General features: G+C 46.0%; 1 protein-coding gene across 3 annotated transcripts; it reads right to left on the bottom strand.

Moving 5' to 3' along the window:
• On the bottom strand, positions 1 to 27,045 carry LOC102029023 (butyrophilin subfamily 1 member A1-like). 3 transcript variants are annotated; one of them, XM_013509720.1, is made up of 9 exons: positions 26,788 to 27,045; positions 25,102 to 25,249; positions 18,590 to 18,937; positions 13,935 to 14,216; positions 11,482 to 11,589; positions 9,282 to 9,306; positions 3,882 to 3,908; positions 3,749 to 3,781; positions 1,778 to 1,889 (listed from the first exon to the last, which is right to left on the bottom strand). In XM_013509720.1, the coding sequence occupies exons 2-9, from the start codon at positions 25,166 to 25,168 to the stop codon at positions 1,871 to 1,873; spliced, it is 909 nt and encodes a 302-aa protein (XP_013365174.1). In that variant the 5' UTR covers positions 25,169 to 25,249; positions 26,788 to 27,045; the 3' UTR covers positions 1,778 to 1,870. The 3 variants fall into 3 exon arrangements, with proteins under 3 accessions (XP_013365172.1, XP_013365173.1, XP_013365174.1); XM_013509718.1 differs by lacking the exon at positions 9,282 to 9,306 and having other exon boundaries at positions 1 to 1,889; XM_013509719.1 differs by lacking the exons at positions 9,282 to 9,306; positions 26,788 to 27,045 and having other exon boundaries at positions 1 to 1,889; positions 25,102 to 25,578.
• Positions 27,046 to 27,885: the final 840 nt, after the last annotated feature.

Here is a 27,885-nt window from a genome sequence, read left to right as displayed (position 1 = left end):
TATTATTCACTGTAATAGCAGTTTTTTGTTTTACAATTATATTCAATTGCATAAATGCACTGAAACTTGTTTTTAAATTATTTTGATGAGAGTTGAGTACATTTGCAGTGTTTACAAAATTATAAAAAGCTGCTATGAGATTTTTGTGCTAGCTTCTTGATTCATGTTCCATTTGTCTACATCACAAAGCTAGCAGTGGGGATGCTGGTCATAGGCTGACTGTGTGTTTATGAAAATCTTCCAGTAACATTCTCATGGAGTTTGTCACTGTTTTCAGTCCCAGCACCAGTGTGTGAGAGTTCAGTGTCCTCTTTCCTCGCTGAGATTTGTCAATGATTTCCCCAGGCTGGAGCACGGGTGGCCTGTAGACTTCCACTGTTGAATATGATGGATGCTGGAGACCACTTGGTTCTATTCAGTACTCCCAGTTAATGCAGCCTTTTACTTCAAGAAGCGGGGATGTCCTTGAACTGAGAAATCCAGTTGTCTGGCCATTTATTAAATAAACCAAAGTACATATGAAATCTAAATATTTTATAAAATATGTTCAGTCCATAGAAGTAGAGAGTGAAGAACTGTTTACCAGAAAATGGGGTAAGGGGGGCAACAGGGAAACACAGTTAAAGGGCACAACTTTGAATTAGAGGGTGGACGTGTTCTGGAGTTTCACTACCCAGCACGGGAGGTGATGGCTCTTAGTATGATTCTGGTAAACATTACATAGTGTATACATATCCTATCAATAAATCATCTTTTATATTTTCCATATATATCATTGTCAAGTAAATATTTTAAAACTTAAACAGGACAAGAAAATTGAGAAGTACTGGAAAACGTCTTTGCAAGCATTCTTGCTGGTAAGATTCGATCTTAATGTGGCTATCCTTAAGTTAGGGTCTCCGTGCACTGATGTTAGCACAGATGTGGTTAGACAAATAAGCAGCACCTCATTTTACCAGTCAAAAAGCCACAGTTATTGGCAAAACATAAAAATACTGTCACTCTGTTCTAGAGCACGGTGAGAAATGCACGGCAGTGATCTACTGAGGAAGCAGACAGCTCTTCAGAATCTCATGCGCAAATCGGGGAGAAGAAGAAGCTGCATTTCTCAAAGGAAGGACAGACGAAAATGTATTAAGGGGAAGTGGGCTGCATGGCGAGCAGTGGAAATGGCCAAATAACAGGGAATATACTTAATTATCCACACGGCTAAGAAGCAGCCTGGGCCTTTAGTGACCGATGCCCCCAGCCCTGCCCTGCGGCATCCTGGCTGGGACGCTGCATGCTGTCCTGGTCCGTGGGTACGAGCCTGTGGAAGGCCCCTTAGCTGTGCTCCTGGGGGGCAGCTTCCTCTGGTGCTCACACTGGGAGGATGGTAAGGGCAGGACACACTCCTGGATAGGGACGTTTCATCAGAAAACATGGCCTCAAGGGCTGCGTGAAATTGCCTGTGAATGTATGGAGTATACTAAATTGCTTCACATCAAAGAAAGAGATCAGTCCTTGCTCATATTGCAGAAAAATCCCCACTATCAAGGGAGGCGCTACAACCTTAAGATCAACACGGGATTGAAAAAGAGCCTGGTAGTTATTAAAAATCCTGCTTATGTTCCAAAAACCATTCTCAGGATGAATATCCTCAAAATTTAGTTCCCTGTTGACTGAATCCGAGCACAGTCCCACCGTCCAGATTTCGTTTCTTCCTACATCCACCTCCCAGTAATGGTGCCCACTCGAGAAGGTGTTTTGACCCAGCACAGCTCGGAGAGAAGTAAATCTTCCAGGACTGTCAGGAACAGCTCGCTCTCTCGACAAATATTCAACACGTTTTCCACCCTCTGACACAAAGAGCTTAGGGTGAGCAGTGTTTTCATCCAGAACTATGTCTTCTGCAAAAAAGGAAGAGACCCATTACCCATAGGCCTTGAGAAAAGAGCTTTGGATTATGTGAGTGCTGTCAAAGGAGGGGCGAGGACACAGCACAGGGGTCCAGGAGTCCTTCCCACAGCCCACGGCCCATGACCCCGCCCATCTACAGGTGCAGAGATCTTTCCTTTCAGGGAAACCCCTTCAAAACCCTTCACCTCTGGACCTGATCTGTGCTGTCACCTCAGTTTCTGAGGACACGGTTGGTAGGAATGGGGGACATGGGGCCGACACCTGGGAAAGGTGTTACCAGTGATCTGATGCCTATGGTGCTTCCCGGGTTCTCACACAGGACACGGCGTCCACGGGGAGAGGCAAACTGCCACAGAGGGAGCAGGAGACCACGGGACAGCAGCACAGAGCAGCGTGGTCAGTGTGTTTGTTATGGTTTGTGTCTGTGTCCCCCCAAAGCCTCATGCAGCCATGGGGCAGGCTTTTAGAGTTTGATTGAATATGGGTGTGAGAGCTACACCCACCCTAGGGTGGATAGTTTGCATATGTAAGGAAGAGGAAGAGGCTGCTTGAGGCCATTCCTCCCCCATTCCTCGCTGGTGTGTGCTTGTTGCTTTTGCTGTGTTCAGAGGCCAGGAGCGGTAGCTCTCTGCCATGTGCCACTCTGCCTTATAATCTGCCAAGTACGGATTGAAACTTCCAGAAACTGCAAGCGAAATAAACCCTTCCTTCCTTAATTTTGGGCATCAGGTATTTTGTCCCAGCAACGAGAGAAAAGTATCCAAGAAAGTGTTCATGGGGAGGAACCCGGGCAGGGCAGGGAGGAGAGTGAGGGGAGGAGAGGAAGGAGGGAGCTGGAAAGGAGCAGGGCCAGAGGGTGAGGACTGCTGGGCCGGGGGGCTGTGTTTAGGGTTGGACCCTTATTAGGTCATAATGGGGAAGAGTGAGGTGGTGAACATTGGAGAGAATTAGGATTCCCAGCTATTTATTAAGGCTTTCTGTAAAGACAGAAAAGACAGTGTAACAGCAAATGGAGAAATTAAATCAATACCAGTTATTGTTAACTGGTTTTCTTTCTTTGAAGGAGAAAAGCCATCACATGTGAACGTAGAGGGAGAGCCTGACAGACCTAAAGGATGTCATGCTACAGGAGCCAAGAGGAGGAGGGGAGACTTTCCTATATTCAAGGCTCTTTCATAACTCTGAGGTGTTCAGGTGCTGATGCCCCTGGGTCAGGGAGGGGAAGCCCCCTGCTCCTGACTGGCGCAGACCTTGCCCTGGCACTGAGGTGAGTTCCCTGCATCTGTGCTCTGTGAGGTGCTGTGTGCGGGTCTGGAATCCTCCTTGGCCTGGGTTCACATCCCGGTGCTACTAGGAAGGGAGGGGTTTTCAATGGTGGGGCCTGGTGGAAAACCCTGGGTCACCGGGCACAGCCTGTGCAGGAGAACTGGGCGCCCTGCTCCTGTTTTCTTCTCCGCCTTGTGGTCAGTGGTTCTGCTTGTCTCCCACCCTGACTGCTGCCCTGACTCAGGAGTGAAACCCACAGCACGTACTGCCCATGACCTGAAACTTCCAGAACCCTGAGAGAAAGTGAAACTTCCCTTTGTACAAGATGATATGGCAGGCATATGCGAAAGCACAGCAAAGCATGAGTCCCTTGTCTATTCATTGAAGAGTGTTTTCTCACATCTCCCACCTTCAGTGTGTTGGTTTTTACATAACCTCAGGTGCACATGTCCAACATCAAGACGCTTCTTGCTTCACATGCATCTTCCAGATTATTGGGCAAAACCTTTCCTTTCACACTAGAATCCCACACAGGTGAGGTGGCAAACATGAAGTCACTTTAGGTTGTTTCCTTTGCAATTACCTGCAAATCCTCGAGCTGTCTTCAGACCTACAACTAGATGGAGACATAAAAGTTAGCGGAGTGGCTGGGCAGGCAGGGCCGATGTAGGTAACAGGTGTGGGGTGTCAGTGGTGAGAATCAGGACTGTACTTACCGTTCTTTTCCAGAAGATTTCTTTGTTCTGCAAATGATCAAACAGAGAGATAAGTATTTTGATAACACACAGACTGAATTTTCAGTTTAGCCCTGGAAAGAAGACAATTTACCAAGTTCTTCAGTAAGTCTCTCTAAAAGTAAACAAGATACAAAATGTACAACAGACATTCTGAAAGGGGAAGAAACTGCTCAAAAACAAAGAACAACTGGGATGAGGGAAAGGAAAGAAGAAGAAAGGGAAAAGAAAAAATACATAAGATAGATAAGATAATTATACCACTGACTTCTATTAGTTCATTGAAAGGACTGGTTTGTGTTTATATTGTCTGATTGATTTATCATGCCTATATCTTGTAATCTCAGCAACTACTTTGAAAATAACAGTATGCCATATATTTACCATTGTTAATCTCATATTATCTTGTTTTGAAATTCTGTATCACTGTTTTTATGTTTTTTTCTCTTAAAATGTAAATTTTAAAAATGTCAAAGGAATATGAATTTTTGAAACCCTAAGAAAATTTTCCCTAGCCTTTGTCTTGATATGATTTTTAAAATATATGGAAATATTTGTTGAGCTTTCTGGACTTTGAAGCAGAGGACAAAAAGGGCCACTTGTCCTCAATTTTTATGTGGAACACCACCAGACTTGTTAGGAATAATACCATTAAGGCAGTATTATTTAAGACCTTCAAGTTTCACAAGCAGCTTGTTATTGCTAACCTATTGGTCCATTAGTTCAGTTTATATCTTCACCAGATTCCTGAGTTTACTACAAATATTTCCTATATGCTCAGCAAACATTTCTGAGGTCCAGCTCTAGCCAGGTGCAGTCTCTCCTCTCACAAGGAGACCTCTGCAGCCTTCATTACAGCCCAGTGCAGGGAGCAAAGTGGAATATAAAACAGAAAGGGACCTCAGCACTCCCGGAGGGGGATTTTTGTGTCTGTTTCATTACAATTATTTCTTAGAAGAAAAATAGGTTCATATACTTGGAAATGTCAGAGAAAAGAAAACACATTTCACTAGTTTCCTTTACCTGCATTTAATCACTTAAGGTATCTCACACTTACATCCAGAATATTTTTATTCCACAACAAATATACAATCCAAAAAAATCTACCTCATCATTTGTCACAGTCACGGAGACAGTAATTTTAAAGTACTTGCTCATAAAAATCAGTAAGTATCACTCAGTGCCATCAAATAGCTAGATGATATTTCTTTTTATTAGTAATGTACATTGAGCTAGTCCTCTCTTGGCACTGATGTAGCAAAGTTTTTCCTAATGATAAAACAAAGAATATTTAAATTTTCCTCTGGTAAAAAATAAAGACATAGAAATCAGCCTTGTGAGCGAATGTGTAAAGTTAAATAGTGTCTGGAGGGGGCTGGGGATTTAGCTCAGCGGCAAAAGCGTCTGCCTGGCAAGCGCAAGGTCGTGAGTTCGGTTCCTGGTACCGGAGAAAAACCAAAAAAAAAAAAAAAATAGTGTCTGGATATAACAGCCAAAGACAAAGCAATAAATTAAAAACATAAGAAATCCTAGATACATTTTCTTGGTCCAATGTCACACAAGACCCTGTCCCATTATAAACGGGGCTGTGACCTGCAAGAGATCATTACTGGAGGAGAATTAATAAAAGATCAGATGTAGGAGCTGAGAATGCGCTGGATCTCCGGTCAGGGAGTGGACAGTGTCCACAGATGCCCAGGCTGGAACAGGGCCACTCCCTCTGCCCTCCTCCTCACCCCCTCATCTCCTGCTCCACCTTGGATTTTCCCCAGGCCCTGATTCCAATCTCACCAAAGCACTAGGACGCTGTTTTCTGTCCTCCCTCCACCGTCTCTGTTAGAGTTTTGAGTCTTACAGTTACGGCTCCCTCACTGAACTCTAATTCACAAGTCAGTGGACTCTGGTGCAGTCACGTTACAGCCCAGGCCATGGGATCACAGTGCTGCCCTCTCTCCACTCAGAACCCGGCCGCGCTCTGCACCACTTAGAAGATAAATATGCAAATTCTAAACTTCCCTGCAGTGGTGCTGACCATTGGCCCTCTGTCCACCCCTCCACTCTCATCTCTTCTGCCAGTTCTTCCCTATCTTTCATGTTTAGCATTTGCTATTTTTTAGTATCAAACATAGGAGATAGGACTACTTATATTTTACTTACATATATATCATCATTATAAACTGCAGTGTGTAGTATATGGGATTGTTTGACAAATGACAATAAAAGTATGATGAGTACAAAATAACTTTTCTGATTGGAATAATTTCATATGACTTATTAATTTAAAAATAAATGATTTCCTTCTCATAGCTGTGGTTTTATTGTATGTTGAATTCCAAATATCCTTTTCTCCGAAGTAGTATTAATTCAATTTAAGGAAAAGGAATTTAGCAGAATTATTGGAAATGTAAACATACCATTGCAGAGGCTTTCATATTGGGATTAATGTGGCCAAGATAAATTCAGTCTGGATAGATTTGTGTTGGGGAGGTTGATCTAGAGCCTGATCATATTTAATCAATTGTTTGTCTATGGGAAAAGATTTATTTAGATGGAAAACCTGAAACACTGAGTGTAATTTAAAAGTTAAACAAGAAAGGCAAGGTTACAAGCATCTTCATACTTGCAGCCAGGTCCACAGCCCGAATTTTTCTGATGTTTACAATGGCAGAGGTGATACATAAACTCTCTGAGAGCTTTTTGATGGTGCTTTTCCTTAATTTAGTTTTAAAATTTGCTGTCCACAAGGCTGTGTGAGCCTGGAGAAGCTCGGCTTTGGGAGAGAAGAGAGACAGCAGGACCTGGGGAGCAGCTTCCTCACCCCAGAGGGAGCAGCCTCACCAGGAGCAGCTCGGAGCAGCAGTTCAGGGTCTTTAGCTGCGGGGCTCAGGAGAAGCTGGGGTAGACTGGGGTCTCTTGAGTAAGCAGGACGCAGCTCTCCGCAGGGCTTGGAGCCTTGGTGGGGACACTGTGTGGGAGGAACAGGGTCCTGGGCCCCTTTGGAACAGGGCAGGGGCAGCTTTCTGACATGAAGAGCCAGGGGAAGTGTACTTCGAATCTGCACTCTGTGAACTTTATTTCCAAGAAAAATGTAGAATTTAAAGAGCAAATTGCCCTCATTCCATTGACTATGGTGAAAGAATCCTGGGTGTCATAACTCGTGTTTGCTGCTGAGTTGTGATTGCCTCTGACCCTGGGCTGTGATGGAAACAGGAGAACCTGTCCTCCCCCATGGTCACAGAGTCAGCCAAGAGCGTTTCCTGGGCAAAGACCCCACTGTCAAGTTCATGAGCTCATGTAGAGATTGGCTTCCTAAGGGAAAGTGACCTATTTAAATATAAAATGCCAAACGAGCACCACGTTTCTTAGAGTGCATCTGAAAAGCACATAGCAAAAGCAATCAGGAGAGAACAGTGAACATAGGGTTACAATAAGTTTTAAATAGTTATTTTGTTACTCTATGAGGGTAAGTTAATGATTTAGGGCACGTGATGTTTGTAATATCATAACATTAAAATTAGGAGTACATGCTGGTTGAGTCTTTTTAACTTCAACAAGCATATAGGATGAAAATGTTCATTCTCATGATAATTTGTTTTGTATGTAATGATTTTAATGGGTGAACTTGTTCTTTTGTGGAAGAAATTTCATGATCCCTAAGTAGATATCATAGATCAATCGTAATTTCATTGGGATCCAGATGTAGATATAAAACCGTCTCCTTTCCAGGACCACTAGCTGCACAACTACTATCAAGAATTGAGAAACTGCCTCTGAGTCAAGGTGCTTAGATGTGTCAGCATTCAATCCTGAGTGTAACCTTGTGTCACAAACACCAGCACCATGACCACTTAGAAGTCAGATATATATTCGAGGAGGTTGATATCATGATGTCTTTTGAAAGAGCACCAAAGTTACTAAGTATCACAATTTCACTTAAACCCAGATCTGCACTGTCAGTCTGGAGCAGATTGTCCTCATATCTCATATTTGTCTTCACATCTTAAAAATGAGTGCTGATATTATGCACGTTGTCCACCTTGAGAGAAGCTAGTGACTGCCTTGCTGACTGAACATGAAAAAGAACCACACAAGGCACAGAGAATTTCTCTCTCTCACCCAAACTGTTCTCATTAAGTGGACTACCCACTACTTAATTTATTTTTTTTTTCTTTTTTTCGGTTTTTCTCCAGTACCGGGAACCGAACTCACGACCTTGCGCTTGCCAGGCAGGCGCTTTTGCCGCTGAGCTAAACCCCCAGCACCCCACTACTTAATTTATATGGTGATTAACAAATTCACTTTATAACTGTGGAGGCCAGTAACAAAATAGTGCGTAATTACACATGGGTGGAGTTTTGGTGTGATTTATTCAGTTCTCAGAATGTTCTCCTCTCAGGGGATTCCCTCTTGCTTCTCTCTGAAAATATTACTCCTTACAAGGAAGTCTCTTTCCTATCCTAGGATAGGAACAACCCTTCTTATAGAGATCACCATAGGCTGATGGAGTCTCTGCTGCCTGGGCAATTTTGTACAAAATTGATCAAGCTGTTTTCATGGCGATGCGATGCTATATTTCCTGGCATTTAACCTACTTTTCATTTCTTAGCAATCACCTGGCTAATGTGTGTCTCCTCTGATGAAATCAGAGCTCCTCCTGCTGCAGGCCGCTCCTGCCTTGCTCCTGCTGGTTTTCTCCTTTATGTTCCAACACTTTCCTCAGCTCGGAGCTCAGATCCAGTCTCACTGCCTCAGCCAAGTCCCTCCTGACCTCTAGCTCTGCTCGCACTGTTTTCTCAAGGAGCCCTGTAATTACTCTGCTCCACAGCCTTTATAAAACACTAGCTTCGAATTTACTTCAAAAGCATAATTTTTACATCTATCTTTCTTTTCTTTTTATTGAAATGTTTCTCACTCCGTAGTCCAGGATGGCCTTGAACTCCTGGCACTCCTCCAGCCTCAGCCTCCAGAGCGATGTCAGTATGCGCATGCGCCACCACGCCCATCAGTGTTCAGATACCAGTTACCTCTGCTGTTTCTTTGTCAGAGCGCATGCAACAGGCAGGCAATTACTCTATAAAGAAAAAGCCACTGGTCCTCATCCAATGGGATATGCAAGACCTCAGATTCCAGGTGCTCATGTGGTTTAAATGAAGCAGGTTGTTTTTCTATATACCCCTAACAACCTTCGCCATGCGATAAGTACAACTGCTTTATAAAAATTAGTAGGAAGATATTTGAGTTGTCTCTAAACAACACTTCAGATTAAAAGAAGGCATTCTATTACATGTAGATTTCATTTATCTTACAACTGTAAAAGTGCATAAGCTGTGGACTGTTACTTGATTTTAAAGATTCAAATATTGCCTCTCAAGTATCACTTACTGTGCTGTTGCTTTATTTCTTCCGCCTAGGGAATAAAGCAAAACAAAACCAAAGTATGTGACCCAACTTTTTCTTCTCCTTACTCACAATACACTCATCCCCTCCCAGAATTTATGCTCTTTGACAAAAGGGACCTTTTAGCCTGAGACTTGACAGTTCAGCACTGGTGGGCACAGAGATGGACTGCATTTTCTGAGCAAAGCAGTTAGAACTCAAAGTGAAAAATGTACTGTGTGTATGATTGCACTCATTGGAAATCATGAATATTAATAGGCTCTCCTCATTTCTTAAAATTTGGCAATGATCAGCTCCACATGTGAGAAAATAGGTGAGCAGGAAATAATAACCAATACATTCTTCTCAGAACATTCAAAGGATTTTTCTAAAATAGGTCTGAAGACTTTCAATTCTTCACCATGCATTGAGGCAGTGGCCTAGCAAATGATGAAAAGAATCTGGAGTAATGAAAACGGTTACGAGTCACAGCACACAAAAGGTGTTGTGTTGCTTAGGGCAGGGGACATGGCTCAGTGGCACAAGCACCTGCCTGGCAAGCCCAAAGTCCTGAGTTTGATTCCCGGAACCAGAAAAAAGAAAAAAGAAAAAGGTGTCACTTAATCTACCTCTGGTCATGGAAGGGTACATCTTGGATGGTCAAGTCAAGCCATCAGCCTTGTACACTTTCTTGGGACTAAAAGTGTAATCCACATCTCCTAGTGTCTCTAAAATAACGAGGCAGGTTTCTGATCCTCAACTTAAAGGATTTCAAAACTGTACCCGGTTCAGCTGGGTCAGACCATGTATTAATCTGAGCCTGATGCTTATTCAACCACCAGGGTGACAGGTGCTTGGCAGGAGAATTAGGACCAATGGGGATTCCATGTCCTGGCCACTCGATCATCCTGAATAAATAATCTCTGTTTGTGTTTCAGCAACAAACGAAATAAAAAAGACCCCAGAAGAACTACTTTTATGCTAACTAAATAAAAATCTAGTATGTCTCCTGGATTAGCTAATTCATATAATAAATATCTTGCCAAAAGCTCTTCTCACTGAACATTTGGCTAAGGATGACTACACTCCTCCCAGCTGCACACGCTTAGCACTGGTGCATGGAGTGGTCAGAGGCTACTGGCTCTCGGCAGGAGCAACCTCATTGGATCTCAGCTTCAGCCTCCCAAGACCCTGTCCTCACACGGATCTCAGTGTCCATTTGTGCAGCCTGTGAGCCCCTCCACACTTACATTCAGGTCTGCTCGCTCTGCTCACCTCCTGTGAAGTTGCTAAGGTGGAGCAGGCGGAGGCTCCGGAGAAGAAGGACAACGGCTTGTGTTACATGAGAGCAACATCAGAGTAACTTTTAGCTCATCATCTCCTGTACTTTTCATGCGTTCCCTGATGGGCGCTGAATGTTATGGTCTCCTGAGGACCCCTCACTCTTCTCCTTTCTCCTGAGGTGAAGGGTCATCTGGCTGGGTGGCCGTGGTGGCTCCACTAGGCTGCTCTGGCCACAGAGCATGATCAGAAACCAGGCTGCCTCATGATCAGAAACCAGGCTGCTCTGCTCACCTGGACCTAGTGTGCCCAGAGAGGCCAGCAAAGCCTGAGACTAATTACAAGACACGGGAGGGTTCGTGAAAATTGGGTGTCATATGACATTTATAACATAAAACGTGAAAAACACCACAGGATTTAATTTTCTAAAGAAAAAAGTATATAAATAAGAAGCACCCTACCATTAAACTGGTATTTGTGTATCAGTCAGGTCTGAGCTGGACACTGAGCTGGACACTGAGCTGCACACCCAGATGGACGCTGAGCAGGCCCCTGGTAGCCGTGGTGAAGGACACCTGGCCTCTCATTGTCCAGCTACTTAGCTCCCTGCCATGTGACCACGAGGGGCATGGCTGTGGGTCTGGGGGCACTTGGAACCCTCTAGGATGAGGGTCACCTGGGCCCCATGGGAGAGGCAGGATCAGTCCAGAAATAGTCAAGAGAAGAGGGACCGGGAAGAGAGAAAACACTGAAGAAATCCCCGATGAGAGCAAAGACTGTGCAAACCAAAGAGTTCCTCCTCCTCGGGGTTCTTCCATTGAAATTTAGATGAACAAGATTTTCTAAGTTCACTCTTGACTTATACATAACTACTGTCCCACGATCCCACCACCAATGAGTCAGCCCACGCTGTTTTCCCCTTTACCTTGGGCTCTTCTAGATCTCAGTAGGACAACACAGGTGATCATCAAGATGACGGCCAGGAGCACAGGCGGTGCCACTGTCCAGGCGCTGACCCGGGGAAACAAGGCCTCTGAAAGACAGGAAGCAGCTGCTGTACCCAGCGGGACACCGACTGACTCGGCTGCTGGGCTCGAGTCCGGGGATGATTTCTCCAGGGAGAGAGCAGGGCAGAGACGCTGAGCCTCAACCTCACTGCGACTTTGAGGAACTCAGGATCTGAGAGTCTCCGGTGTCCCTGCTTCCCCGATGAGACCCAGGAGGACCCTAAATAATTTAGGAGATACGTGAACATGCTGAATACAGAAATCAGTGCAACAGATATTCATGCATCTACCATGCAGATTGAATCCCATATTTATACATGTACCATGCAAGTATCCATAAATGCAAGTACACTGAGTGTTCCGAACACAAGTACACAAAAGTATTTATAAGTACAAGTACACTGCGCTGTTGCTTTATTTCTTCTGCATAAGGAATAAAGCAAAACAAAGCAAAGTATGTTACCCTATTTTTCACTCTCCATACTCACAATAAACAGAGTGGAGGGGAGACCCTTCCCCTCACTCTTCAAGGGAACTTGCCTGGGTCCTCTCTGTCCAATTATTTCCACCTGTCCATAGCTGTGAGCCCAACCTTATGCTGAGGACTCAGGTGGGGACGCTCTACAATTACAGCGGGGATGTGGACTGGTGTCAGAGGATAAAACATGTAGATGTCAAGTCCACACCTGAAAGGCAATTCCAGCTCACAGCAAGGGTTCATCTGAAAGGTGTGACTGTCTGTCAGTTACTTAAATTTGAAAGAACAACTCTGATGTCAGAGTTTACCTGTGTGATGGTGTGAGCTCAGAAGAGAAATGAGGACATTCTCATTCACGAACAATTTTCATTCCATAATTTGAAAAACATGCTTATGTATTAATAAGTGAATCAGATAATTGCTGTTTAATTGCTTATGCATAATTAGTTCAAATTATATAAATATAAAGATGCCTTCTTTATCTACCTCATGCTCTACCATACAGGTTTCAGGAGTTTTCTGGCTTTAGGATTAATGAAAATTATATTTCTTTTTGTTGTTGTTTTTTTTTTTTGTCTTCCAATACCAGGAATTGAACTCATGACCTTGTGCTTGCCAGGCAGGCACTCTGCCGTTGAGCTAAATCCCCAACCCCTAAGACAATTGTATTTTTACCTACAACTCTTTATTCTCTCAAATATGTCCTGCCATCCTCTATTGGCATGAAAGCCTAACTACAACATGTGGGCTACTGCATCACCTCAGATTTTGTTTTTCTAAAGTTCACACTAGAAGCTTACTCCTCTGATACATAATTTTATCTTTATAAGCTCTCTCTATAACTGCCTTTAGTGAGTGTATGTTGCCAAACTAAATCACATGAAGGACATTTTTTTACTAGTTCTTAATTTCTATATTAATTTGGGAATATATTCTGGCATTAATTAACTTACTGACTAGTGAGGACATTCAAAGTGAGAAAGCAATATCTACAAGTTTATATAGTACTTGGAGATAGAGAAAAATAAAATTCAAAATAAATAGGGAGCATAGAGAAGCACTTAGCGCATGCCGAGCTGGGCGTGGCTCCTGGAAAGGGCGCAGGTGTCGGGGACCAGCAGGAACTGCTGCTGTGGGAAGACAGAGGAGCCCAGCAGTCAGCGCCATGGGCGTCGGTGCTGTGTGGGGAGGGAGATGGCGGAGAAGGAGAGAAAGGGGCAAAAGCTGAGGCTGGAGAGGACAAATGCACAGGGAGTGAGCAGCGAGTCCACAGGCTCCGCAGTTCCTCCGAGACTGAGGAGAGCAGTCACGGAAGCTGCAGGGAGCATCCGAGCCACACGGGACTCCTGGGAGCGGTCACTGTGGACGGAGCACAGCGCAGACTGCGGCGTGCAGCTCTTCTCCGCCCTCGGATGCCTGACGTGACTCACTGCTCACCACGGTCTAACGACACAGACAGCGGGGTTATTGCTGTTCAACAGCGGACTGGACAGACAGTGGCCAGTACTTGTCCAGTGTCACAGGGCCAACAGGTGGCAATGCCGGGACTTCAACTTGATGTGACATGAGGAGGAATAAACTCTCTGTTATGCAGGACTCGCCCTTGTAAATGTCATTTGACAAGTTTGCCTTGAACTTCAACACATTCCAAAATACTCTGTTATACTTACATGTTTTGTTTATCCATGACATCATTTATTATGAAGTGACATAATGCTTCACTGTGCAAAAAAAATAAAATAGAGAAAAGCAGGTATATTTACCTGGCTTGCCAAATAAGAGTTGGAAGTGTGTGAACTGGACCATTCTTCAAGTCTTTCCATCAGGGTCATCGCTAGTGCACCTCCCCACCAGGTGCTGACATCGCACGATGAGGGATCTGAGGGAACTCACCGGCCACTGAGAGACTCGCCTTCTTCTCCTCTCTGAGCACAGGGTTCCTGATGGAACAGGACACATCTGCTCTTGAGCTTTCCTCCACTGTGACGGAGCTTTCCACGTGGATCAGGCCATCATCCTGTACAGAATTCCTCACAGAGTCAGGTGACAGGGGCCGTCCTTGTGGGTCCCTCCACTGGAGCTCAGGGTCTGGGTACCACCCCGAGGATGAGCAGGTCAGCATAATGCTCCCGGTGTGCGCAGGCTGAATGTGGATGTGAGGAGGGGCACCTGAGGCTGGAGGAATCACAAAAGGGAAAATAATGCTACTCTGTGAATTTAGAAACATGTCAGATGGTCCAGTCAGCTTGGGCTTACTAATTAACCTCTCTTTCGAATCTCAACTCTGTGTTTGCAAACACAGGTTTATAGAAATGTTGGCCATAAAGTATTTCCCCACACAACGGCTTAAATAAATGAAATTAAGCATAGCAGCACTTAGCAAAATATCCAATACCAAGTAGTCCTGTATCTTTCATTTGGTTTTCCTCCTTCCCCTCGGAAGGGTTATTTATCCTTCCATCCGATGACTCCTGAGATGGGTGGTGAGATACTCTGTCCAGTTGGAGCTGAGAGCTGCAGATCACACAGCACCCCTTGGTTTTCTGTGTAAAATACAGTTGATCTCACAGCACTCACTTAGCTCTTCTTGATCTGCAGCAAAACTTTCCACAGGAACCTGTGACGTGGGGGCGGTCCTGTCAGCGTGGTGCAGTCCATCACACACCAGCAACGTGTGTGTGTGTGTGTGTGTGTGTGTGTGTGTGTGTGTGAAGCACATGCAACATGGTTGTAGAAACTAAAAACTGCTCCATTTTACTTGTTGTCAATCCAGTTAAATTTTCAGAACAGCACCAGGTAGAACACCATACTGCAGCAGCATGTTGAAATGCAGTCCCTGTCTGCGAGCACCACTGCCAGCTAAGCAGGTCACAGGCCTAGTGCGCCTAGTACTCAGGACTGGACTTAAGATGCTGACGGAAGCGATGCGCTGGCTGTGCCCTGCATATACTGCACCAAGTGACATGAGAGGAAGGCAGCAAGCCGTCCCTTTCAGCTCCAATTCCCTCTCTACGGTTGGCTTGGGTCCTCTTCAAAGTGGACAGGACGGCTTCACTGAGGGGTGCTGGCATCTCAGATTGAAGGACAGGGAGACCTCACAGTGTCCACCCATTCTTCTACCCCAGATTCACTGCTTCTTGCTCCTCGCAGGAGCACTGGGTCAGGACGAAGCCCAGCGTGCAGCAGGGCGGTGCACACAGCAGATGCCTCACCTGCTCCCGTGCTGTGTCTGTCCACAGGACCGGTCTCGGGTAAGGAGGTGGGGAGAGGAAAACGCAGTCAGGAGCAAGAGGGGAAGCTGCAGCACTGAGCTCTGGAGGAGAGCAGCCCTGCTGAGGGCAGCACAGCGTCTCCTTGAAGGGAAACAGTGAGGAGGAGGCAGGGAGAGGCTCTGGGTCCCTGCAGAGACCGCATCTCCAGGAGGAACAGATTCCTGACCTGGGCCTCACTGCGCTCCTCCAGGAGGACGGGGCAGACTAAAGAAATGAGGGTCGGTGGCCACACGACTAAGAAAGCACAGCTCCTGAGAGGGTCCATGAGCTTCAGCTCTGAGCAATCAGCCCAGGGGTTCAGGTGTCCTCTGAGATGTGCTCATGTGGAGCAAGGAAGAAGACTGGATCAGCATAGGATGCAATTTTTCTAGTGTATCATAAGAGAAAAGACAACAAATCTGAAATGTTTCCCACATTATTAAAAACAGAGACAATTTCCTGGAGAATATAGAAAGAAGACACCAGTGAATTTAGGGACCAATCCTTCTGTGGAAAAACATGGATTCTGCAGAACATATCTGTGATTGGTTATTATTCCACATTTTGAATCTCAAGGACACAGTATAAAAATTTACATCTGCAAATGTAGTACTTAACTACAGGGGCACAAATCCAAAACACAGTAGAAGCTAACGTTTTCAGTGACTTGCGTTACAAGTGTTCCAAAATCTATTAAACTTTCCTAAAAAGCCTTTAGCTTGACAAACAGGTGATGTCTGCCAGTAAGAGTAGTGTCACAGCTGAGCCGATGGCCTCTCTCCCTTTCTCTCTCCTTTTCTGTCTCTCTCCATCTCCTTCTGGGATTGAATGTGATCATGTCCAAAATGCCAGAGGTTACTCAGGAGATGTCTTCTGCAGAGGAGGAGGAAAAAAATGGAGGAAGAATCCCTCATTTCATATGACATTAGGGACACGTGTAAAATGTGGAAAACGGTGCAAACTTCTGTTGAAAACCACAAGAATAAGTTCTAGTGGTATTAGCAAAGACTCTGATTAAGAACAGTACAGTGTCACATCTCCACAAGATGCTCAAAGGAGACAAAAGCCAGTGACAGTGGACAGGTTTGTTGTTAAAGTTGCATAAAAAGAAAAAGATTCCACTGAGTCAATAGACAGCACTGATGCTATTAGTGACAGTGAAAGTCTCCTACACGATGACCCTCCTCTCTCTTGTCTCCCTCACACCAGCCGGAAAGCTGTTCAAAGGTAAGAGCAGGATAATTTGTTATTTTTATTTATACCTTGTATTTTGTTCTCACTACAATATTGTAATCATTTTATATGGGGTGTAGAACAAATCTTCTGGGTTTCATTATTTCTTAAGCAGAAATTTGCTTTGATGCACAAGTGCTCTGGATACAAGCGTGTCTGTGGAACACATTATGTCTGCAAACCAAGGTTTCGCCGTATCTCACTGCTCATGGAACGTGAGAAAACCAAATGAACCTCCTGGACAGGCTGAGTTTGCTCTGGATTTATAGTGAAGTGGGAGGGATTAAAGTGCATTGTCTCTGGTAGATGTAAACAGTGGAAATTAAAAGCTTGACATTGGCTTCCTTTTAATTTAAATTTCTGTTGTGCCTGATGTACCTAGATTGAACCTACAACCCCTCCTGCCTAACCCCTTTGTAGAACTCAGAGAGGTGATGTCTCTGAAAAACTCTCCTGTTGGATCCATGAGATCAAAACAAAGACCCTAGCAGGTGCTCTGGGAATCAGTGTCAGAACAAACTCCAGGGCAGGTAGGACAGCTGGTGCCCAACTAGGATCTTCAGGATGGGAAGTGTGTGCTGCTGAGTACGCGGAAATAAAGTGGAGCCCAGGGGAAGCTGATTCCTACTCAGTGTGGAATCGCTCTGTGCCAGAAGAGAAGCCTTGGGACAGGACAAGCTGGGCTGCTCCAGAGGAAGGAAGGAATGGGCCAGGAGATGCATGCAGGCACTAGCCTCAGATCCACGGCCGCTCATGAGGGTTTTTATTTACATAAGTACAAGTTTACTGGACACAGTGGCACACATTCTAGAGAGTGTTTGCAGAGCCTCTAGGAATGGTGTGTCGGGGTCTCCCCAGGTGTCCCCACAGAAGAGTGAAGCTCTCACCGGAAGGTGAGGCTGGGTGGGGGAGGAGCACGGTCAGGCTCAGCCAGCCCTGCAGGCGCCTGGGCAAGTGCATCTGGCCAGTGCTGCTGCTTTGCATGCAGCGAGCACCTGCAGGGTGGACTCCAGTGCAGCTGCTGAAGGGTGGGGGCCTCCGAAGCCCACGCACGGGCTGACCTCTGCTCAGGGCCACAGAGATTGTGTCAGGAGAGCCATGAGATTTCAGGTTAGCAGGAAGTGAACATAGAATTTTTCTGTAAAAAACTTGACAGCAAGTCTCTTTTCAGGAGACTCTCAAATGTGTAAGAATTGTATGACTTTCTGCCTTTTTATGTAACTGTGAGAAAGAGGTCACTTAGGTCCCAGGCAGAAATGCTGCAAGGCAGATTATTCTCCCAGCAGCCTCTGGCTTTCAGAGATTGTCACAGACAGAAAGCACAGGAGACCCACGGAGGTTGGTGAACCTGAAGATCAAGCTCTTCCTGCATCTTGAGTTCAGGATTTTGCTGCTAGCGATGTTTTGGTTGGTTTCTGCTGAATCCATTTGAAAGGAGACAAAGACAGACGCATCCTTGAGCTCAGTGGATGGCCCTGTGACATCTGTAGAGTAGGCAGTTCAGGTTCAGCTCATGGCTGAACTACAAACCCTCCCTTAGCCTTCCACCTGCTCGGGACAGGCGTTTCCCTGCAGTCAATGACTGGGGAGGAGGAAGTTCACAGCGCAGGCTTCTGGAGAGATTCGAGTTTTCAGGGTGTCGGGGAAAGAGCGGGCAGGAGCACACATGATAGGAAAGAGCACAGCCGGGATGGAAGCAAATGAGGTGCAGAAACCCAGGCTTTGAGAGTGGGCTGCCCAGTCCTTCCTGTCCCCGTGCACCTCCTTCTGGGCCTAGCAAGTGAGCAGGAAATCCCTGGACTGAGATGGCTTCCTAGACCCTTGGAGTTAGAACATAGTAGTTTCCATGATCAAACCTGCCCTTCAGCAACTATATTGTCAGAGAAAAATGATATTTTTCTTCTGTTAAAGAATAAGTCACTCTATAAATACTAATTAGATGAATTTGAACCCTAACACCTGGCATTCCATTATGGTGATTGTACAGACCCAGCCACATTTTCCAAACATACAGTGGAGTCCTGCTTGGATGAAAAATATCAATTTAGCATTTTCAGAGCTCACCTGAGACAAGCAGCTCAAACTGTGCTTGGTTGGGCTGTGTGGATCTTAGAAAGACACAGCTGTACTGTCCTTCATCTGCAGGGAGGACGGGATGGATCCTCAGGGCCACCTGGCCGTGGGTGATGTTCTCCCTCAGGAGCTCTGTCCTCCCTTGGAATTCTAGACTCTGCTGCTCCGTGTGGTCCCGAGAATCCCTGTACTGGTGCACCAGTGCCGATTGGTGGGCTTGGTACCATCTGATCTCCATGTTCTGAGCATCCGCAGGTGGGCTGAGGTGGCAGGGAAGCACAGCCGCTTCTCCCACCCGGGCAGTGACTGATGAGCTTGGTCCCTTCACTTGGAACTGCCCTGGAGGTGATTAAGAAGAGGACAGAGTCACTGCTGAGTGTGGCAGGCATGGCGGTGGCTTTCTGATAGGACAGGAATTACACCAGATCATCTATCTGGATGAGCTTGGACAGCTGAAGAGCAGAGCTAAAGTAGGAGGTGTGGGTTTACTTTTAGTCAAAGAGATCAGAGGGCATCAGGCTGTGCGATGTTCACAGGACCGTAAGCTGAATTAAGTTTTTTACAGTTTGCTTAGGGTTGTAAGTCAAATTGGTATGAGGCAGTATATTTCAATCTTATCACCCTGAGTGTTGCAGAGTATTCTTATTTTACAGATGAAGAAATTCAATCAGTGAGTGCTTTAATGCCTTACCACAGAACACATAAAAATAGGATATAAAATGAAAATTTTAGAATGGATTTAAATATTTTCTTTCTTGAAAGCATATAGTACTCTGCGTATGTAATCATATAAGCCAGGTGTTTTCCTCTCATGCAAGTACCAACCAGTCCCCACCCTGCTCAGCTTACAGTTCAGACGAGATCGGGCACGCACAGGGTGTATTGCTATAGACAAAACTAGTGCTTTTCTAAGCAAAGCATGGAAAGGTATTCTCTATTCTCATTTATAAAATTAGTATACGTGACCTGAGCAGAATGCCTGGACCCACGGGCTGGTATCCAGTCAGCTGCACAGCTGTGGATCCCATATCCTGGCTCAGCCCCCACCACTGTGGGGCTGGCTCATGTCCTCTCTCCATGGGTCAAGAAAGTGTCAGTCCAACGACAGACATGGTCATGGACGGAGCAAGAGTCTGGACTAGGAGATTCAATGTGGATGGCTAGAGGAATAGTCTCATCATAGCAGCTGCAGAAAGACCCACTGAGAAGGAAAGATTTGGAAGATGCCACCCAGCTGAGGAGAGGGGAGCCATATTGGAGAGACTCAGGGAACACCAACAAGAAACACAGAGGAGAGAGGACAAGATGGCGGAGCAGTGAGTTCCCGCAGCTGTGCTTCTCCAGGAAAAGGGGTCTGAAGTCTGGCGTGGGAGACAGCGGGAAGAACATGAGGCTCTGTCCTGAGTGACCTTCAGTGGTAACGGTGGTGAGTATCTGCCTTACAAATGCCCAGGACACAGCCCTGCAGTGCAGGCTTGGCTGGGAAGACATTGTGGGGAAGGGCTGGAGTCTGAACTTCAGTCCCAGAGCAGCCCCCTGGGGACTTCACACTGCCAGGGTCCCAGGGTCGGGGAGGGAAAGTTAGCCACTGGAGGCTGTGGGCAGAGGAGGGCAGATGGCAGTGAGTCCCGCCGAAAGGTGGGGACTGGAGGTCACAGACACAGGACCATCGATCTGGCACCAGAGTTGTCCTGAGTTACTCAGGATTGGAGGCTCACACTGGTGCTGTGTTCCCACTGCTAAAGGGAGACCCAAAATCGGAGCCCCCAGATCAGGGCCTGTGGTGTGTTATTTCTCAATTTGCCAGGTAGCTGATATTGAAATGCATTAGTCTCTTACACCTGCCTTGGAATTGATTGCGTAGGAATAATCCTGACTCAGTGGGTAATTTAAAGCCGGTGAACTTGACTGCAAATCCACCACCACACCCGGGGAGAGGGACAGGGGGAGTTCCTTACCCAAGGACTCAGGCTGATCAGACTCTACAAAAAGGCCTGCACCCTGCAGAAAGAGGTCCTGAGTCATGTTAACCCCGGCTGTGCGGTGGAGGGGCACAGGTGTAACTGGGTGTGAACACTCAGACTACAATCAGGCAAAGAAGCTACTTGGGAATCACATATGCAGCAGCTCTTTGGAATATCTCATCTGTGTTCCCATCAGACATCTTGTTGCTTTAAGCTCTTTATGTCTCTTGAGTTATTTAGTAACATGGCATTATTTTTTATGGAATCATGAGTATATTACATGGCTACTCTTGTATATTTGTGCTTTCATTGACTCTGATTTAATAGGTGTCTAGGTTCTGTCCGTTATCTGGAGAATAGATGAAGAAGGGAGAATAAGTCCAAGGACTATTGTATAGAAATGTTGCAAGACTGAATCTGAGGATGTTGGCACAAATTGAAGCAATTCTTGTGGCAAAACATCGGGACAGAGTTAAAACTGCTTCAGAAAACAACAGACTCACAAGCTTAAGGAACATGTGGTATTGCTCGTTTGAGTGAGGCAAAGGAGCAACACAGAAGATGATAAAGGGTGGACAGAAAGAGACCAGGGGACAGATGTCGTCCAGTGGGGAAGTTGTCCAAGGGGGCACGGAGAGGGGGAGGAGGGGGAGGGGAAATGAGAGGAATAAAGATGTGCATGCCCAGGATCCTAATAACTCTAGTCAGGGCAGACGTTCCGTGCCACACCGTGAGCCAAGACACACAATGTCAACTAGTTTGTACGAGGTGATAGGGAGCCAGAGGAGGGGGAGGGGAGGGGAGGAGACTAGAAGACACAGCTGCGTGCAGTGTGACACGTGACCACTCCCAAGATGGGTGTAAACTGCATGAGTTGTAAACATGTACTAACAAAAATAATTAAATTTTTAAAAAGAAAGTGACTACAAAAAGATGTGTACAAAATAGTATAAAATTTAAAGGGGGTGTCTGTGTACGGCATTATGAAAAATAAAAAGTTAAGAATATTGGAATTTTTCTTAAGTTTTCCAAGCAAAGTTCTTCATTTCTCCTTCTTTCATTAGAAACTTCCTTTCCCTTCTCTGAGATGTAAACCTTTTCAGCCCCATGAGCTTCTTCGGAGTTTATAGCCCAGACACACCCTTCTTAAGGGCCCGGGAAACATCAATGAGAGCGTGAGCTCCGGGAGGAGAGAAACACCGCCCTTCCTGCACTGCGCAGGTGAACGCTAGCGCTAAACTCCAAGCAGCATCTGTCGGTGTGACATAAAATTAGGAAAAGCTCTATTTTCCTTTGGGAAAAGATAGTTCACTGATATCACGTCCACTTCGATTTCAAGATGAATGTAGGAAGGAAGATGTGCAGCAAAAGGTGTTGCTCTGCTAATTTCTGTAAGAACACTCCTGCGTGGCTTAATACTTAACAAAGTTGTGTAGTTCCTTCTACACCGGGGAAGGCATTTTTGCAGGTGGGCAGGAGATTCTGTCCTTTAATGATTCCCCAGAAGTACACACAGGAGCTCTTCTACCTGTGTTCAGCAGAGCAGGAGCTTAGGCCACCTGGGCCAGCAGTCTGCTGGGGCCACAGGGGAAGCACTGGGACTTGTCTGTCCTGCGCTCACTCTGCAGCTGGGTCAGGGCTGACCTGCAGTACTCCACACAGCGCTGGCATGGTGGCCCAGGCCTGTTCCAGCACTCAGGAGGCTGAGGCTGGAAGGTCACTGTGAAATTAGAAATATATTGGATGGCCTTTGCACCTGTATTACAGTTTATATCTAGAAATTCCCATGAAGCCCCAACTGATCATAGGCAGGGCCTTCAGGAAGGTGTGAGATCACAGGGCCGTCACAGCTGACGGGCTGTCAGGAGGCAGGGGCGCTGAGAGACAGTCGCTGTGAGGGTGACACAGGAAGGCTGGACTCTCTGCTTCCTGTCCCACAGGCCTTGAGCGCCTCCCCTCCCCCAGTCCCCTCGGCTACGCGGTGCTGCACTGCGACCGCCGGACTGCGGCTCAGAATGGGAGCAAATAGAAACCTCTCCTCCTTTAAGTGGAGTCATGGATTTTGTCGCAGCAATGAGAAAGCGACTAAGACAGTGCCTTTTTGACTTACAAGGAAACGTAACACAGTAAAACACAGCAGTAAACCAAGATAAAGATCCAGAGAATAGGGATTTCCACACAGGAAAGCAGCAACGGAAAATTCCAGATTGGTGCATAGGATTAGAAGATAGTGGAAGGAGAATACTAGGAATAAAACACAAATTTTAAATATATAAAATATATATCACAGAAACATAGGACACTACTGAAATATTGAGAAGAAACAAAACTTATTGTCACCATGGAAGTGAAAAAACCAAGGCTGATGCCAGCTTCAGGAAAAATGAAGTGTTCCCCAGACAGAGAGCCTGGTGAGCCCCCTGTGTTACCAGGGACGGCGCTCCGTGGTTGGGGAAAGGCCGAGTGTGAGTGAGACCTAAACCTGCGCTCAGCATGAGTAACTGTGAAGGAGGAAGAGAGAAGAGAGCGGGAAGGATAAGCAGAGGTCTCTCACCTGGGAAGTCCCTGCCTGAGAGAGGGAAAGGCAGTGTGGCTGCCGTTCATGTGTTTAGGAATATGAAAGTACTGGATGCAACACCCAGATGAGACTGCAGGGAATTTTATGAGGGTAAAGAGTAGAAATTCTAATTTTAAAAAGACTTTTAGTACTACTTGCCTTTTAAAATACTGATGAAAAGAAAAGTCAATTTGGCAGAGAAAGCCTTCCACACAGTTAGGATTCCCCTGGCCATGTGGACACCGGGAAGCAGGAAGATGAGCTTGATGAGCTTGATTCCACGACCCTTGGAGGAATAAAACTAGTAAAATCCCTGGAGCGCAGGTCTCCCTGGGACGAATCCGCAGGGCGTGTGGTGAGTCTGAGTTGTAGGTACAGTGTTTAAATGGAATTCTTTTCTAGAGCACTTATTTATAAAAAGAGATTAAATGACCCAGAGTCATGAAAATTTAGTATAGGTCCTGTAAAATTTGAAGACACTGCAAAATTAATTCACCAGACTTAGCTTTTTAATACTAGTTTGTAGGAGAACATGCTCATTTCCATAGATTATTTTTGACATTCTGAGTTTATAGTTTACATTGTTATTTCATTTTATCCTTTTTTTTCCTAAATATTTTCTAAGGAAAAACAAGTGAAAGGAAATTACTAGGGAAATGTTTTTCCACGTATTTAAGGGTATTTTTTTTTCCTTTGTTTCTTTTTAATGTCTGAATGCTTTCCATTGGACAATACTGCATCTCAGTAGAATTTGCATTTTTAGTTACTAATAAACTTGATTATTTCTATTTGCTCACTGATAGTATTGAGTTTCTATCTTTGTTGGGAAAAATCTGTTTAAGTCCTTAGACAAGTCTAACTGAACTTTAAAAAATGTGTATCCAATTAGGAAGCTTTTTCTCCTGTTTTAATAATCCCTCCTTCAAGTGTGAATTGCCCCTTAGTGGGTTAATGAATGATGTTTTCTGGGAAGACAGCAGCTAATTTTATAACACAAAATGTCTCGTATGTTTTGTCAAATTGTGTTTATGCATTTTATTGCTCAGTTACATATATTTCATTAAAATAAGGAGAGAGTATATGTTCAGATGTCCTGACATTTCACTTTCACTTTGGTGTTTTTCATTTCAAATGGAGCATCATACTTATTTCAATCAAGCCCTGTCTACAGGGCAGGTACCCCAAAATCCCACTAGTTTCCATGTCAGGAATGGTATTTAATCTTAGGAGCTTACACTCTTTTTGCACCCGGAGCAGTTGTTAAGAACTCAAAGGTGGATCGCAACCCTGTTAGAAATGACAACCGCAGAAATGTGAGAGCTTGTGACTCCTTCTTTTCACAGCCAAATGTGAGATAAAAAAGAGGATGAAGGATGAAATGATATCTTCAAAAACAAAACGGAAAACAAATCAAAGACCCCGTGAAAGGTGCCGCAGCGGTGTGGGCAGAGCCTGGCCCTGGACACGGGTCCCACTCCGGGTGCCCAGCAGGGGCAGCACGTGACCTTAGAGAGATTCATGCAGTTTCAAGGGTCAACTTCAGACAAGGTTTTCAGAGAAGAGTTCAAGGGAAAAGAAATGCAAAAATATGGAAATAGGGCTGTGCAATTGGGCAGGGGAAGGAGAAAAGAAGAGAATTAAGATGTGCTGTGTACACGGACTGATCTTCCAGGGTGACTGTGATTACAATGTACTGTAACCATGTAAAAATAAAAAATAAATTTAAAAAACAAAAAAAGAAAAGATCAGGTGAAAAACTGAAAAGAAGTACTCAGAAAAGATCCCTTGAACATGGTAACGTGTACTGTGTTAATAAAGTGAGAGGAGCTGCAGCATTCCGTCCTCAAAAGTGAGGAGACAGGGAAGGAAGGAGGACAGACAGGGCGCCCGGCTGAGGCCCAGACCTCGGGGGCAGCGCAGGCTGAGGCCTCTGTGCGCGGGGAGCGCAGCGGGGTCCCGCCCGCCGGCTCCTCCTCACTCACCTGCGCCTGGCCAGGGCAGCAGGAGCCAGAGCAGGAGGGGCCTGAAGCTCGGGGCCCAGCGCTGCATCCCGGTGGCTCAGGGTGAGGTCGGACCCTGTCCTCGCTCTGTCACAGCCGTGGTCCAGGTTGGTCCCCTGTGGTCACTCTCCTGCAGGAAAAGGGGAAACTGGGTCCTGGAAAGATCAGCCATGTGCAGGGGACTGGAGCAGGGTCAGAGTGCTCTTACTCCATCCTTTATACATTAAAGGACCAATGACAATAAATGACAGCTGTGACAGGGTGGGTGATATCACGATGAACCTAAAACATCACTGCGTAAGGAAAACACTGACCCTGAACTCTTTTTACTTGCAGAACTGGTTTTCTGAATTGAAATTAAGAACTACTCATTTAATCTTTCTAATATTTCAACATTACAGTCATTGGAAACCCCCACATAGAACTGTGGAGCAACGTTACACAATTATGAGGCCCAGTCAGAGCACGGGGATTTATAAGAATTTCACCCTCTGGTGGGACTGGAGCAGCGCTGATCTGATGCAGCGCTAATCTGACAGCACCAGCACCCGACTGAGCAAAGTGCGCCATTTCTTATCCACACTGGCTTATCTCAGGTTCCAGGTACAATCAGGACCATAAACTCTCCTCGCAGCCTCATTCACATTTCCCCACGTACAGACGGCACCGAAGTGCTCTCCAGTGAGGGCAGGTGTTTGCTCTGACTGTGGAGAAGCATGATGAACAGTTAACGCAAGCAGCAAGGCTGCAGCAGAGGAGCCGTGCTGGGTGGGCGGGGCCGCGCCCAAGGTCCAGTCGGGGTGCTCCGTGCCCCGGGCCTGGGGGAGGAAACTCGGAGCAGCGGGCAGGAGACCCAGGGCACAGAGGGCGGGACTGTGGGGACAGCCGGGCAGCGCTGGAGCCAAGGGGGCACGGAGCTGCTCCGAGCGCTGCTGGTGGAGGCGCTGACACAATCTCACTTGGAAAGGGGTGTGCACACTCACAGGACGTGGGCACAAGCAGCCCATTTTCCGTGCTAAATTTATAAAATGGTTATTAAAACAGGATGGTAACAATAAAAGCAAACTCAAATTTAAAAAGTAGACAATGCCAATAAAAAGCCCACAGGCCTCCCAGCAATTCTGTTAAGGAACGCAGTGAGGAAAACTCTCTCTTCCCTCTTGCCCTCAGGAACCCAGAGAGAATGCTGATCCTGGAATACTCAGGGTTCTCTGCACCAAGTGCTGAGGTCCCAGGTCTTTCTGAGGAGGAGTCACCACACAGGGACGCCTGGGCAGAAGAAGAGCGGAAGAGTTACTGTAAAGGCAGATGCACTGTGTCCACTGAAGTTTAGAAGCTTAACCTTGCAACTCAGCAGGGAGCCACAGTCCTCACTTTGTAAACATCTGAGCCTGTGCAAGAGGAGGGCGTGGAGACCGTGTGGGCAGGTATCCTGCATACAGTATAAGGGAGGAGAAGAGGCTTGTTTCCCTGGTCTTACTCTTGCTGCTTTTGCTGTCTTCTGCCTTCTCAGCTGTTGCTCCTGTGCCACTCCACCCTGCCTTGGAGCCAGCCGAACGAGGACTGAAATCTCCACAAACTGGGAGATAAATAAACCTCTCCTTCCTTAATTTAGGTGTGAGGTATTTTGTCTCAGCAACAAGAAAAAGTAACAAGACAGTTACTCACATTCCAGAGGGGCAGCTGCCAGCAGGGCCCCCAGGAAGCTGCTCCAGGGCAGGAGACAGCAGCTGAGCTCAGGAGCAGCTTGTGCCCGTGAGGAGGTGGCTCTGCTCTGTCTCGCCCTGTGGACGGGCTCCTCTGAAGGAACTCTTGGTTTCTGCGTCGCAGGAAGGACAGCTGTGTGGTATCAGGTGCCAGGAACACAGGGCAAGTCCAAGGTGTCTTGATAAGGAAAGTGCTCGGGTGTGGACTTAATCAGCTCTTCAGGATCTGGAACTGACTAGCCTCTTGCCTGAGCCTCAAAATAAAGAAAATACAGCACTTTTTCTTTTAAGGAAGCTATCATATTACCAGTACCTTGATGTTTTAAAATTGGCTTTGAGCCCATTTTCTGTTATACTTGGGTCCCTTACATGGTAGAAGAAATTTTATAGAATAAGAAGGAAGTTACTTCAAGTGGTGAAAATAGTATTTTCTTAGGATAGTGAAACGGAGGAAAACAAATCCTAACACAATTAGTCGTTGTAGATATGCTGCACTAAAGTTTTTAATTTTTATGTCATTACACAAAAAATGATCTGACATTTTAGCAGATCATAATTACTTTCACAGTGTGCAGGATACTTTCTTCGTGATAATGATACCTCCATGTATTTCTTGGATTAAATGAGAAGGTTCGGGTCATGTTGTTGGCTGAGGTGAGCTCGAGGAGCAGACGGGTGGATGGTTCTCTCCCCGGAGAGGAAGGGGGATGACAATACGATGCTCAAAGAACGTAATACTCTCCGTTGAGTGAGGAGGGAGAGTACGGGGGCACCAGGACTCAGCTGCTCACTTTGCTACCTTGGAAGGTCGTGTTGTTCTGTCCTTGCCCCTGTCCCCACCCTGCTCTGCACTGCATTCTCCTCGAATGGTGGTATAGCCAGGGAGTTTGTGCACAGGTCTCCGCTCTCACCAGGAGCTGGGTACACCAGGCAGAAGCAGCCAGGCTCCGCAGGGCGTGTCCAAGAGTTGAGGCTGCTTCACCACTATTTTCCAGCTCCTGGGGCCATGGAACTGATTTCAGAGGTCAGGTTTCCACACTGTGCTGGGCTCTGCGCTCTT

Source organism: Chinchilla lanigera, unplaced genomic scaffold (assembly GCF_000276665.1).
Source record: "Chinchilla lanigera isolate Chin_1 unplaced genomic scaffold, ChiLan1.0 scaffold00180, whole genome shotgun sequence".
NCBI classification, from domain to species: domain Eukaryota; kingdom Metazoa; phylum Chordata; class Mammalia; order Rodentia; family Chinchillidae; genus Chinchilla; species Chinchilla lanigera.
This window is presented reverse-complemented; position numbering and strand designations above follow the sequence as displayed.

What these genes read in the sequence shown, in the direction of transcription:
- LOC102029023 (XM_013509718.1), bottom strand. Translation starts at nt 25,168, where the DNA reads ATGCAGCGCTGGGCCCCGAGCTTCAGGCCCCTCCTGCTCTGGCTCCTG. An exon ending in GCTGCCCTGGCCAGGCGCAG is followed by an intron (nt 18,938 to 25,101) that starts GTGAGTGAGGAG and finishes AATCACCTCCAG; the next exon opens with GGCAGTTCCAAGTGAAGGGA. An exon ending in GGCGAGTCTCTCAGTGGCCG is followed by an intron (nt 11,590 to 13,934) that starts GTGAGTTCCCTC and finishes CCTGTCTTTCAG; the next exon opens with AGGCCTTGTTTCCCCGGGTC.